Consider the following 13,875-nt stretch of genomic DNA (forward strand, 5'->3'; position numbering starts at 1 on the left):
TGGGATGTCTCCAGAGACTCCACGCCCTCCCTGGGCAGCTGTTCCAGTGCTCTGCCACCTCCACGGAAAGACGTTCTTCCTCGTGTTGAGGTGGAACTTGTTGTGTTTCAGTTCATGGCACAGGTTGCCCCGAGTTTCCCCATCCCTGGAAATGTCCAAGGGCAGGTTGTGGCAACCTGGTCTGTGGAAGGTGTCCCTGCCCATGGCAGGTGGGTGGGACTGGATGATCTTTAAGGTCTCTTCCAACCCAAACCATTCTGAGTTAATTTTTGGTGCCTCCAGGACCCTTCCTTGCCTAAACAAGAGCCCTCACACTGAGAACCCACCGAGCTGGACACAAACCCCAGGAGTGCTGTGCTTCCAACCATGAGATAATGCCACAAATTCCCTTTACTCAGCAACGAGGAGATGGATCGAAATGACAGTTTGAATTAAACAAATCTACACTGACTGTTACATCTGCTGTGCTGGGCTTTCTTTGTGACACAGAACGGAGGCACAGTTCTCAGAGTTTGCTTTGGCACTGGCAAACGTCTTATAAAAGCAAATGGGATTGTATAAAATGTGCCCCAAAGCGTGTTGTGCACAATGGTTTCTGTAACTCCTGTCACACACAGCGGCTCTGCCCTTGATGTGAGTGGGAAGCACGTGCCCAGACCCATTAAATTATAAAGAAAACCTGGGTGTGATGCCTTTTCAAATGAAAACATCAGGTAAGAGGTTGATCTCACCTCAAAGAAGGGCTGGCTGAGTTTTTGCTCCATCTCTGTTTGTTTGTTTCCTGCGAGGTTGGTTTGTTTTCAATGCAATTACTTTGCAATCAGCACAGAGAACACCTGGACTGACTGAACACTGCAAAGCCTGAATGGGGCTGGGATTTAACGTGTGTATCCTCTGCAGATTCATCCCCAGGAGACAAAACTCCCTGGGCAGTGTTCCAGGAGGCAGGTGGCAAACAAAGCCCGTTGCTGACAAAGCAGAGACAACCCCCCTTTCTGTGCCACTTCACATCTGCCTGCCCTTCCCTGCCCCACCTGGAGGCTCCTGCCCATTCTCTGACCTGCCTGCCAAATCCTGGGCACCTGTGGGCACCAGGAAGGGGTGGAAAAGGGGTAGACGGGCCAAAATAAGAGTTGTGTTTATACAAGAGGGTGGTGAAAGGCTCTACACAGGATGACACTCCATTACTGTGTGGTGTCCTCTGGGCCCTGAGCAGGCAGAACACCCGAATTTACTCCTGCAAGTTAAGAATATTTGGGAATTATTCAGGATATCGTTTCAGCTCTGCCTCGGTGATACAGACACAGCCTTTGCCAGCTGCTGCTCTTGGTGTGTTTTATTTCCTCTGAAGGAAAAGAGTAATTACACTTATAAAAAACCCAGGAAGGTGGGTCACGTGACCACCCAAATTAGTCTCCAGGCCAGTGCTGGGGGAAGCACATGGATTACAAGGAGGGAAGGATCTTTCCTAATGGCCCCACGAGCTGGCAGCAGACTCCACAAGGAGGAATATTGAATTAGGAGGAACATGCTGGCGCCAGCCTTGCCCTGCTCCTGTAAGATGAGCAGAAGTGCTGCACAGCAGCCTTCTGTGCTTGTGCACAAAGCACTCCAGAGATCCTCTGCCTCAGCACGGCCTGCCCTCGTCCTCCTGACAGGGAAAATACCCCCTTGCAGTGATTAAAGAGGAGTTTAGAGGCTTAACTCTGCCCTGTGGTTCAGACACTGCACAGCCTCGCTGCCCACGCAGGAGTGGCTGTAGCAGGTCTGGCCAACACTCCTTTAAATCTGGGTCCAGCAGCAGTGTCAAACAGGTCCTATCCTGGCTGCTGTTCCCTCTCCTGGTGCCTCCCTGGAGGACAAACCCAGCCCTCCAGAAAGGGGACCCCTCCTCAGGCTCCCTCCCGAGGAACGTGTGGGTTTGCTGGTGGACGCTCCTGCCGCTCCCACGAACATTCTGTCCCTGGCTGAAGGTTATCCCTCTCCCTGCAGGTGCCTGTGGGTTCCAGGCAAAGCCCTCCTGGGTTCCCAGTGTCCAAAGAGACAGTTTTAATGATGCAAAGCACAAACTGGGGGGTCCCAGAGAGACAGAACCACTGCCCAAGCGAGGTCTGCTGTGCGTGTCTCCAACAGCTCGGGGGTGTCTCACACTCAACAAGAGAAGATTCTCTTGTCCCAAGCCTTGTTTTCCCAGCCAAATCCCTCACCTGTAAGGAGGTGGCTCACCCCCGCAGGACTTGCCACCCTTTCACCTGAAACCAAGGTTTTTCTGTCCCCAAACCTTGGGTTTCATCCATGAAATGTCAGGTCGGACAGGAAGGAGCCTCTTTGGGAAGGATCCCCACTGACCATGCAAATGGGAGTGAGACACAGATCCAGGGATTTGCATTTAAGCAAATCCCAAGTGAGGTGTCGTGGAGACATCCCTGAACTGGAGAAAACCTATTTCCTCCAGCTTTCTCAGCTGGAAGTTTACCAGGGGAACATGAGCACGGGTTTCACTCTGCCCTGGGAAGCTCATGACAGACACAGCCCTTCTCCAAAATCCCGCAGGATCCAAGAGCTGGGACTTGGCAGCTGCAGCAACAACAATGGAAACAGGTGAGTTCCAGCACCCCTGACTTCTCACAGGATGCCTCCTCATGGAATTACCAGGGAGAGAACATTCTGTGCTGTTCTTGGGCTCATTTTAAAAAAGAAATAATCAGAAAGAATTGTCTTAAAATCAACATGTGGCATGTTCGATGTCCCAAGAATTTAATGGTATCAATTAGCATGTTCTGCCTTCTCTAAGCTGAATTTATATTCCTCCACAGTGCAATGTTTTTCAAAAGGCAGTTAGATCAAAGTGATGTGAAATACGATTCAATTTGCCTGAAAATTATATAAACTCAGGCCTAAATTAGCATTTTCTTCCACAATTCTGCCAGTAGCAGAGTTATCTGAAGTTTTAATAGCTCAGCATCAGATGCTCCTGAATAATTCACTGAAAGCAACAGGTTGAGTTCTGTGAGGCTGGACTGAAAACTGAAAAACAAGGCTAAAGGACAGAGCCATTTTGTGGCTTAATTAAAACAATTTGGGCAGAGAAGTAACTGCCCAAATGAAGGGAGAAAATTCAACAGCACAGAACTTCTGTGTAAAAATAAAGAGGTGTGGAAGTGTTTTTGTAAAGCTTTTTTAGCACACTAAAGATGCCAGGGAAACATCTGCAGAAGTGCAGAGCATCAGACTCTTGTTTCTGAGACTCATCAGACTCTTGCTGGAAACAGAGCAGCAAGGGGCAGTTAATGCAAAGAGCTTGGGGGGTTTGGAAAGTCAGGCTGCAGAATAAAAGAATAAAAGCTGCTCACAGCTTTTTGAGCAATATCCCCGTTCTGAAAATTAAATATGAGTCTGCCTCTGGCTTCAGTTTGTCCTCCAGTGGTTCTGTGCTGGATCAAGGCCTGATTTCCAACTGGATGCAGCCAAAGACTGAGTTGCCACAGGTATCAAACTGTGATGGAGCTCGATGAACTGTGCCCTGCAGCTCAGGCTTTTGCATCAAACCACAATGTTCTTGTCTCTGAAGGAACTCTCAGGGGAAAATGGGAAGTTCCTGATGCAAAAGGTGCAGCTTTTTCTGTCAGTTGTACCTGCTTTGAGCTCTGGCTACGAGTACCAGGTACCTGTGCTCCCAGCTGCTGCCAGTGAAACAGCCCCAAAAAGGCAGAACAGGAGGGAGAATCTTCCCTGGGCTCTGAAAAAAAAGACCCAGTCTCAGTGTGCAGATTCCTCTCAGCTGTAAGAATTGATATCCATTTCTGGCCACTTCAGACACTCACTGTTGGATATGAGGCTCAGTGTCCACCTCTATTTTTGGGGCACTGCCCCTTGAGCGTGTTCACCTCATTCCCAGTCTTGGCTGAAGTCTCTGGTTAGCACTCAAACACCAAAACCAAGCTGTAATTGCCCCAAATTGCAATTTCTGTGGCCCAGCAGACAACATTTGGGGTAACCCCAAGCCAGCACCGTGTTGTTTAAACCCCCTGCTCTTTCCTTTCTAATCCCTCCCCGTGCATCCCGTGCCTGTGCACCTGGGGACACAATGCCACAGGAATGAGAGGGATAAACGGGGCCAAAGGACACATCCTGCAAAGCAGAAGGGTCAAATGATAAATTTTAGAGATCAAACACATCAGCTGTGGGGTGGCAGTTTGTGTTCCCTCAGGAGAACGTGGCTGTGTGTTTTCCAAGGGATTAACTTCAAAGTTAAGCTTTTTTTTTTTTTTTCCCCTCCCCAGAAGATTTCAATAAAATCCAAATATGGAAACCCCTCCCTGGCCCCACAGGTGTGAGCTCTGTGTTCAGGCACAGCCTGCCAGGATAAAAGAGCTGTCCCTGGTATTGTAGCAGGGCCAAAAAACAGAGCCAGACCCACCATCAGCCTCTTTGGGTGACGTGGCAGAGACATTTCACCCACTTGTGCCTTCCTGAATAACCTGGATAAAGCAGAGTCCACAAGCACCTGCTGGATTTGCTGTGGGGATAAAGCTTCTTTTCCCTTCTCTGATCCACATGAGTGTTCAGAGGAGCCACTCCAGCCATCCCAGGGGATTCCCACCCCGGGATCAGAGCTGGCAGAGAGATGTGCTGAGAGCCAGCAGCCCAGGAGGGCTAAACCACAGCACCTCTGCTGAAACCAAAGGGTTAAAGAAACATTTGCTGGCTCAAAGGGGAAATGTGGGACCCCCTGGAGCTCTCTTTGGTAGAACAGAAGCCAAAAAACCATGAGACAGCCACATCAGACAGAGAGAGAGCTGCATGAAAACCATGTGGACTCGATGTGGAAACACAGGTTAGGGCACCTCAGTCTTCCCCTGCAGATGAGCAGCTCTCACTGCTGAGCTCCAAAGGGATGATTCTTGTGTTAACAATTGCAGTTTTTCCTTCCTGCCTTGATGTAGAGATGTGATGAATATTCTCCTTCTGTAACAACCTCTTCCAGCCGCTCTGGGCTCCCACTGAACTCCCTAATGCTCCTTTCAACCCCTCAGTCCCCACAGATTTTGGCAAACGTGTGTACCAAGGAGTGAGGGTGAAGCACACAGTCAAGGATCTTCTTGCTGAGAAACGCTCCAGGCAGAGCAGTGGCTCCCACCTCAGCGTAAGTCACTCCCTCTCCACCTTTTTTTTAACCCAAAAAAGACATGTCATCCAACCCTCTGCTTTAAAGAGCATTTTGGCAGAGCTCAGGGCACCTCCAGCGTTGGCAGGGAACAGCAAAAACATTTGCAACACCACTGCTTGTCCCAGAACATCCCTGATGACTCCTTGATTTTTCACATCAGTGAACTAATGCCTGAAAGTATTTTTCTTTCTATTTTAAGCGCACCAGTAATGCTAAATTTCTCATTATTCCTCTCACATCCTGCGTGTGACACCTTTCCAAGCCAAATTCCTTTTCTCCCCCCCCCAGCCACACTCGGACCACTCAGTGCCAATAAAAAATAGCTGCTCTTCCCCGAACGTTGTGCTCCTTCCAGCTCCTCCCTGGCACACACCAGAGCGTGCCAGGGGAGATGCAGTGATGTTATGGGCTGGCAGGAGGCCAAGCAGCAGCTTGGAGGAGATGATCTCTTCCTAAAGTGGCTCTATGGCAACAGGAAGCCCAGGCCAGGCTCTGGTACCACTACATTGGTTTTTTTTTTCCCTCAATTGCCAGCCAGCAAAGCCAGCAAAGCAATGCAAGATTGCAGTGCCAGCACGTGGCACCCAGTGGCACGACCAGCTATTCCCTGGGTGCTCCCAAGACTCACCTTGAAGGAGCAGCAGCTCCTCAGTTCCATCTCCTGGGAGCAGGGGGACTCTGGCAGATGAGGAGGTGCAGCCCAGCAGCTGAAACTGCGCCCTGGAAGGAAAGAGTGAGAGCAGAAACCCAGATTACTGGCAGCAGGAGACACATATTAGGAGTTTTGGTGCTCTCAGGCTTTTTGCCTTCAGCAAAATGAAGAAACCTCAAAGGGACTTGCAAGCATAAAACACTTGTAAGAGGTTTGCTCGCTGTGGCTTAAATCTGTGCAGCAAAACAGGCAGAAAACCAGCACTGGGTGTTAAAAACACAGCAAGATCCAGCCACAGAGATGGATCTCCAGCCACCTCACAGCCTTCAGGTGCTGCAGAAAGGAAGAAGACCCCCCGAGCCACGGACAGTCAGTGGGAAAGACATGCTCCCAGCAGGCAGATATTTAGGAATTATGCTTTGTGGAGCAGTAGGAAGCAACTGCTGTGTTTGCCCTCACTGAGGAAACAGCTCCTGGATGGTGACATCACACTTTACCTGCTCCCTTTCTGGAGGCAGCAGCTCCAACAGCTGCAATGAGAAGGCTCAGGAAGTGTAAAATTCTTGCTCCTTGCTTTATTGCCCTTGGCTTTGTCCTCCAGAGCTGAGCAGTTGCGTGTCTATCTCGTGGTAATTCCCAAGGAGAGACAAAAAATTATTGTGCAGGGCAAACATCCGTATTTGCTCGAAGATATGGTGAGAAAAGAGCAGCTGTAAGTGCAGCTCTGTTTGTCTGGCAGGATAAAACCAAGTGGCAGATAACTGAACACCCCTTTGTGTGTTTATGATGCCGTGGGATTCAGCTGCATCTTTTGTCTGAGCACGATCTTTGCTCCCCCATCCCCAAAAAAAGAAATAATCCCTCGGCCTCTGTGGAGAAAGGGGAGCTCTCTGGAGGAGGGAAGGTCAGGGCTTGGCAGAGATGAGCTGCTGGGCTGGTTACTGAGGCAGCACAACAGCCAGAATTTCATGTCATTCAGGCCCTGCACACATCAAATTAAAGGAAATCACAGAATATGCTGAGTTGGAAGGGACCCACAAGGACCAGGGCATGCTGTGATGAAAACCACACAAAATCTGGGGTTCTGCACCAACTGCAGGGCAGAAGGGCTTGGCCCTGGGCTTTAGGGAGGGTCCCACTTTTCCTTTGCACAGGTATGAACCTGCAGTTCCCCCCTGCATGATAACAGGGTTCCCATCTTTCCTCAGACATAGAAAAGGGGGGGTGTGCAGGTGAAGCACTGCAATCCTCTGGTTTAAAGGGCAGTGGTGTTGAGCACCCAGCCTCACTCAGAAGCCAGGGACAGACCATTTGAGGTGCCCTGCACAGACTAAGCTTTGCTTCTATTACGAATTTTCATCACTTTAGCTTCTGTTCTACAAACTGGGCCCAGAGAGGTGATGCACTGAAGCCAAAACATTGCTGAGAGGGCACCATAAATCCCCCTTGCAGGACCAGGTCGTTGTTTTGACCTGGGTCCTTCCATTTAGCCCCCCGAGGCAGTGAAGCAACCCAGCTCTCTGGAGCGTTTCCAGCCAGGATCTCTGCCTGGCCATGTGCAGGGCAGGCTGAGACCCAGCTTATCACCAGCTGAACGTGCTGGGAGAGCCCAGGGGATGCTGGACAGACACACTGAAGTGCTGCAGAGGATCCAGCCCCCCCCCAGCCCCACGGAGAGGAAGCAATGCAGGCAAGGAAATGAACTAATGGGCTTCAATTAAGCCAAGCCTTTCATCGCCAGATAAGGAGCGAGGAGGGGAATGAAATGCAGGTCCCTGCAAGCACGTGGTGCCTGCTCTGGTGAAGAGCTGCAGCAGAGGCTCCTGCAGCTGAATTAAGGCAGCAAAGCCCAGCTCTGTGAGCCCCCACTGTAGGTGTGTGCACTGCAGTCCTGCCTGGGACACTCGGTCAGGCGGTTTCAGTGGGCAGAGATTAACTCAGAGGCTCTGATAACTGGGAATGCTCCATCCTAAAGGCTGGCAGCTGTGCCAAGGACCCTCCTGGCCCATCCCAGCTCTCATCACTGCAGCCCTTTGTCCTTTAAGGCAGGGTCTGTGCCACCTGCACCCCCCAGGACCACCTTTTCCTCCTGAAGTGACATGGATGCTGAGAGAGGGGTGTCTGCCCAGGCCAGATTTGCATGTGGAGGCTTGAGCCCTGCTGGGCAGTGAGCACCACCAGAGGGGATCCTCACTGGGGTCTGCAGCCAAAAATGACCCAGCTGGAGGCTGGTGCCAGCCCTGACCCTGTGACATGGACACTCTTCTTCATCCCCAAGCCAAGGGGCTCCTTCCTACCCCCTCCTGTCACCTCTGGAGCCCGTGTGGCTTGTGCTGGCTCACAGCTCATTTTCATGACTGACCAGGGAGCAGCTGCAAAACCTCCCTCGGCAGCAAAAGGAAGTCCCAGCACTGGCAAATTTTAATTCAAATTCAAACCTCTAAATTTGGTTGCCTGCTACGGCAGGAACCTCCTGTTTGCACTATGCAAACTGAAAATAGCCTGTCCCCAGCACTGGAGAGATGTAATAAATGCAGCCATGGGCTCTGTGTCTCTGTTTGAGAGGTTTGGAGGTCCCAAAACTCAATGGAACCCCAGGTATGAGCTCTGCTCCAGAGCAGCAGGTGCCTTTGCCACGGTGCTTTGTGAGGAATTAGGCACTGTGAGCACCAGGGTCACTCAGGGCTAATTCTCCCTTCCCTGGGCACCCAGAAGGGATTATTATTAAGATGAGCATTGCTCCAGGACCCAAGAGGGAATTAGAAATGACTGCCTTTGCAGAGAGCCTGCTTGTGCTGTGAGGAGGAGCCAGGCAAAGCAGCACAGGTGGGCTGAGCTAGGACTCAGAATCTGCCCATTTTGACCAGTCAAGGGCTCAAATACCAGTTTATTGAGACCTGTTTTGTGCCAGCACCAAAATGAGTGCTCAGCATTGTGCCTGCATTAAAGGACTCTGCAGTGCACCAGAGAGAAGCCATTTATCTTGATACTTCTCCTGTTATCAGCTCTGCACAAGACCTCCACAATCTCTTCTTAGCCTACATCTGCTAATGCCTCAGAGGCTTGAAATCATGTTGTTAAGCCCTTCACAGCACCAAGGCTCAAACAGTGCATCTGAGTTATGCCAACACCTTCCCAAACCACGTGTTCAAAGAGCCACCTCGCCTTGGAAAGGCAATTTTCTAACCTGTCTTTGTCTTCTTGCAGGGCAGCACCAGCACACCACAGTCAGCCTTTGTCCAAGTGCCAGGTGAGGTTTTCCTCCACTGATAAATACCTTCCATGCAGGCTGGGTAGTTGACACAGCCCTGTCTGTTCTCCTCCAGAGGACATGAATAAGCAAAGGAGCCCTGGAGCAGGGCCACCCCTCAGAGAGAGCCCAGGAGGAAAGTAATTACAAGAGTCAAAACAGGAACAGCAAGAATCTTGTGTAAAATTCCCAAAGAGAGGAAAGGGAGATAATTAAAGCAGTTCCCACCTCTTTTGATGGAGGAGCCACACAGAATCCCTTCTTTTCTTTCTGCATCTTCCAGTTTTCTCTGGAGCAGAGGAAAGAAAGTACAAAATGAGGAGCTGACCTGTTCCATCCCTTAAGCTCTTGGGCAGGGAAAGGGGAGTGAGGCTGGAACCTCCTCCCCAAGGAAGAAGCAGAGGCTGACAAAACTGCCCTCAATCTCCCTGTTTAAAAGGAGGCCTCCTATTTAAAGCTTCCCAGAACACATTTGGCTGGCCACAGATGGAGGTCACCAGCTGGACCAGGGCAGGCTGGGGTGCTAAAAGCACTTGGGCTCACATACCCATTTCAAGGCAGGATTGACTCTTTCTCTGGGTGATGCTGGAGAGAACAGGGCTCTGGTTTGCACCCCCAGAGGTGTCCATGGCTCTGTGACTCCCAGGTGCTGCTGTCACAGCTTCCCTTTGTCCCACCTGTTCTCTGCCCACCACAGGCTCCCCTCCCACCAGTTACTACGGAGTCAGGAGACCCTTCCCAGCTGAGCTGGATTTCCACAGCACCAAGCAGTTTGTCAGTGATGTCTACTCGTCCCCTGTGGGCTCCAAGCCCTTCTCCTGTGATTCCTCTGCCTCTCAGGGCTACCCAGCCCTGCTGGACTCGTATCTCAGCGACCAGTGCGGGGATTACCATGCTCCCCCCCTCGCTCCTGGTGCCAGCTCCTTCTTCAGCCCTTCTGCTGTGCCCCCTCTGCTGCCATCCTTCCCTGGGGACACAGGACACTTCCTACTAGTGAGTGAGTCTGTGGTTCTGTCACCCAATAAAAGGTCACCCCATTTAAACCCCAGGGTTCAGTCGGGGGGGCTCGTGGGAAGGAAGTGGCTGATACACAGCAGAGCCCCCAGCAGATGGGGCAGCTCTGCAGGGAAGGTTTTTTATCTTTGTTCCCATCTAATTCTCCCTTTTCCCTGTGAGAGACCAACCTTCCCTGCTCCCCAGAGCAACTACTGCATTAAGCTCCTTAAAATTTCTAGAAACATCCTTTGGCAGTTCCAGGCTGTTGCCTATCCCCCATCCCTGCTGCTTCCCAGGAGCCAGCTCCTGTCACACCCCCAGGGCAGAGCTCCTGTAGGATCAGGGCTGGTCAGTCCCACTGGGATGCTATTCCAGCCCTTGATACTTCTCAAGTGTCATCCTATGGACAGGATGGATGTTTCTGTGCAATAGTTTTAACACTAAACACTGCTCCAGAGCAGCAGAAACCCTTGTGGAACAGGCTCCCCAGGGCAGTGGGCACAGCCCTAAGGCTGCCAGAGCTCAAAAAGGGTTTGGATGATCCTCTGGGGCACAGGGTGTGACTCTTGGGGATGGGCTTGTGCAGGGCTGAGGGTTGGACTCGATGATCCTTGAGGGTCCCTTCCAACTCAGCCCATTCTGGGATTCTGAGTGTTCCCAGCTGGGCCCCGGGGATAGAAATGCCATTACCTCCAGGACAAGCTTTTGTTCCTAAGGGTCTTTCTTGCCTTCTCCCCCTGCTCCCCTGCAGAGAGAGCCCTGGGAGCAGAGCTCAGCTGACAGCCTGGGCCAGTCGGACGCCGCGTGCTCAGAGCCCCTGCAAGCGCTGCCTCCCGGCTCCAGCTGCCTCTCCCCGCCTGAACCCGGGGGGCTTTCCCCGTTCCGGGGCTCAGGTTGGACCCCAGCCATCCCTGGAGCCCAGCCCTACCCTCTGCACCCTCTGGAAGATGCCCACTGCTCCCCCAGCTCACCCTACACCTTCTCACCGTTCACGGCCGTGGGGAACGAGCCGCCCTCCAGGATGAGCCACCTCTGCCCAGAGCAGTCCTCAGAGACCCCACACCTCCAGGATAACCCTGCCTGGGCAAAAGAGGATGGAAGTGCCCTCTGGGGGACTTATGAAGGCCGGAGAACTTACTGATGGGAGAGGAGAGCTGCAGGAAAAATCAGAAAATGGACCATTAATTATTTGTTCCCTCTTTTCTAAACCTTCAAACAGAAGGTGCTGCAACGTGTGATGCTTTGTGCTCTGTTTAGAAATACAATCACTTGTAAATACCAAGTGGTGCCTTCTAGTGCCTTGTGAAAGTCATTGCTCACAGTCCTGCTGTGCCACAGGTAAAACCCACAGCCTGAAAAATATCTGCACCTTTTGGGCCTCAGGGACTTCCCAGGGGGCTTCTCCAGCCTTAAGGGTTTAATGGTTCTGTAGGGGGTTGCCTTCACCTGCAGTGCACAAAACACACCCTCCCCAACATCCCTCGAGAAGCCACAGAGCTGTCCCGGGGCCAGTCCGGGCCCCGTGGCCACTAGAGGTAGCTCTGCACACACAAACGCACCCAGGAGCCCCGTGGAACCCTCACAGATGCAGCAGATCCCGACGGGTTTGCCCCTGGAGGAGACCACCCCATGTGCCCCATCTCGCCCCCAGCCTGGCGCCCACAGCAGCAGCACCAAAAGCCTCTCTGGGGATGAACAGGAGCATTCCAACACCTTGGAATATCAAGTGATGAGATGCCTTTTCTCCTCAAATCCTGGGGATAATGGGGCTTTTGGAGCCTTCACAGCACCTTCCAGGGATCATAAATGGCACCGGGGACACAGGATTGGGCTCAGAGCATCTCCCCATGCCGTGCTGCCTGGGGGCACCTCTCTGTGGGGAAGGTGGGCCAGCATTGCCCCTGGAAACAGGGGGATCTGCCAGAGCCCTGTGAGCAACCCTGCCAAGAGCTGTGCCCAGGCTGCCCCAGGACTGGGGAGCCCCTGCTCAGGCAGAGGGCATGGCCAGCCAGGAGCACCCAGCCCTGATCCTGCCTGAGCTGGGGTCCATCCTGATTCCCCAGCCTCACTCAGACCCGCTTGGAAATGTCTGAACTTCTGAATTTGAGGCTCACTGTGCCTCAAATCTCACCTCTGCCCACCCCACTGGTCGTGCCCTCCTTTCTGCTGGTGGGACAGGGAAAGCTCAGCCAAGGGGAAGAGAGCTTAGCCAGGGCTGCTGCACACCCACAGGGCAGGGTGAGCCCAGTTACTCCCAGTTTGGTCTGTGGGCACTGCAGGCTCTCATGAGCAGAGGTGTGGAGCATCCTGGGGTGGCACCTGCTCAGCCAGAGCTGCTCCCCTGACCATGGTTCAGGGCAAGCCAAGGAGCCCCAGAGCTTCTCAGGGTGTGTGCAGATCTCCTTGCCCCACACCCAGCCCCTGTGCCCCCAAACCTGAGTCCTGCACGAGCCCAGAGCCTTGTTCCACACCACAGCTGAGCCCACTGCCTGGCTGAGCCACAGTGACCATCTCTTGTTCCTTCCTCAAGGGGTTTCCATGGACAGGGACATCAGGCTGTGAGGGAGAGAAGCAGGGACAGGTTTTTGAGCTGTCTTGGAAGTGTCTGACCCTCTCTGGCCTTCAGCTCCCAGCTAAGGCAGGGTCTCTGTGAGCCTGGAACTTCTCCCAAACCCAGGACATGCAGGAACATCCCCAACACAGATGCCTGGTGTTTCCTTAAGGCACAAGGCTCTGTCAGGGAGAATGGGCTCCCTGCTGGGATCACTCCCCACAGAACTCAAGTGTATTTGTTCAGCTTAAAGGAAAAGCAAAGACTGGGCTGTGACAGCAGCCAAGCTGAGCTGCTGGTAGATCATTAACAGCCTGGCCTGCTCTCTGCCTCAGCCAGAGATTCCCTGAGCACTGCAGAGACTGTGGTCCCCAGGGAAAAGCTTAAACTCAGCCTAAAAACTCCAAGTATGTCAGTGTTGTGTGGTTTATCCACAAAGCCTCTCATCCTACACACACTGAACCCCCCACGTGCAGCTCACAGGGCAGGTCAGTGCTGAGGCACCTGAGAGAGAGAGGCCAACCTGTGCAGCAAAAGCAAAGAGTCTGAATTAGGGAAAAGCACAGATAAACTCCAAAGTGAGCCCAGCACCTGGGCAGGGGGAGGGAATGCTGTGGCAAGAAGCGGGGTTCAGGTACCCTCAGCTATCTGGGTACCCAGGGCAGCCTCTTTGTTACACCCCGCCCACCCCGCTGCCATTTTGGCCCCAAACCCTCAGCATTTAGCCTTAAAATGTGAAAAAATGTGCAAAAAGCAACTCAGTGCCTGGCAGAGTCCTCTCTGCAGGTAGCAAATGAAATATGAGAGGGCTGGAGCCCAGCCTGTGCATCTGAGGGGAAAACACTTGGGCAGGTTTCGAGGCATCTGCTTCATTCTGGGAAAGATGGGTAAAACCCTGCAAATGTCCCAAAAGCAAAGGGTGGGGAGGGTGGCCCCACCAAATCTTGTTCCCCCAGACCCTCTGCTAGATGGGGATGTGCTCGGTTTCACAAAAAGATAGCCCATTTTGTGGAGCCTTTGAATATTCAAATTGAAAGTATCGCGCAATCATTGATTGTCAAATCATTGGTTTCTAGAGGTTTTAAATACTTGGCATTAGGAGAGAAAAACTCAAACTTATACCCGTAGGGATAAAACAATAATATTGTCGGGATCCACCTGCCACTGCCACCAGGCAGGCAGGTCCCTTCACCCCCCAGTTTCGAGCCTGTCACCTCTTGCCCCCTTGGCCAGCTCTGGGGCCGGGGCCGGGGCCA

At 52.4% G+C, this 13,875-nt stretch overlaps 2 protein-coding genes across 2 annotated transcripts in view; one reads left to right on the forward strand and one right to left on the reverse strand.

The window, feature by feature from the left end:
* HINFP (histone H4 transcription factor) overlaps window positions 1-204 on the reverse strand; it is a 5,327-nt gene extending 5,123 nt beyond the window's left edge. Inside the window, exon 1 of the mRNA XM_029962067.1 lies at window positions 177-204. Within this exon, the coding sequence (XP_029817927.1) occupies window positions 177-204 (28 nt within the window). The remainder of the gene's footprint in view (window positions 1-176) is intronic.
* A 2,387-nt stretch (window positions 205-2,591) lies between these two features.
* Window positions 2,592-11,209, forward strand: CUNH11orf53 (chromosome unknown C11orf53 homolog). Its single transcript, XM_029962068.1, has 5 exons — window positions 2,592-2,601; window positions 5,037-5,146; window positions 9,030-9,072; window positions 9,770-10,069; window positions 10,962-11,209. The coding sequence occupies exons 1-5, from the start codon at window positions 2,592-2,594 to the stop codon at window positions 11,207-11,209; spliced, it is 711 nt and encodes a 236-aa protein (XP_029817928.1).
* The last annotated feature ends 2,666 nt before the right edge of the window (window positions 11,210-13,875 follow it).

Source organism: Manacus vitellinus, unplaced genomic scaffold (genome assembly GCF_001715985.3).
Source record: "Manacus vitellinus isolate BGI_N305 unplaced genomic scaffold, ASM171598v3 scaffold_41_pilon, whole genome shotgun sequence".
NCBI classification, from domain to species: Eukaryota; Metazoa; Chordata; class Aves; order Passeriformes; family Pipridae; genus Manacus; species Manacus vitellinus.

What these genes read in the sequence shown, in the direction of transcription:
- CUNH11orf53 (XM_029962068.1), top strand. An exon ending in GCAGTGGCTCCCACCTCAGC is followed by an intron (nt 5,147 to 9,029) that starts GTAAGTCACTCC and finishes GTCTTCTTGCAG; the next exon opens with GGCAGCACCAGCACACCACA. An exon ending in AGGACACTTCCTACTAGTGA is followed by an intron (nt 10,070 to 10,961) that starts GTGAGTCTGTGG and finishes TCCGGGGCTCAG; the next exon opens with GTTGGACCCCAGCCATCCCT.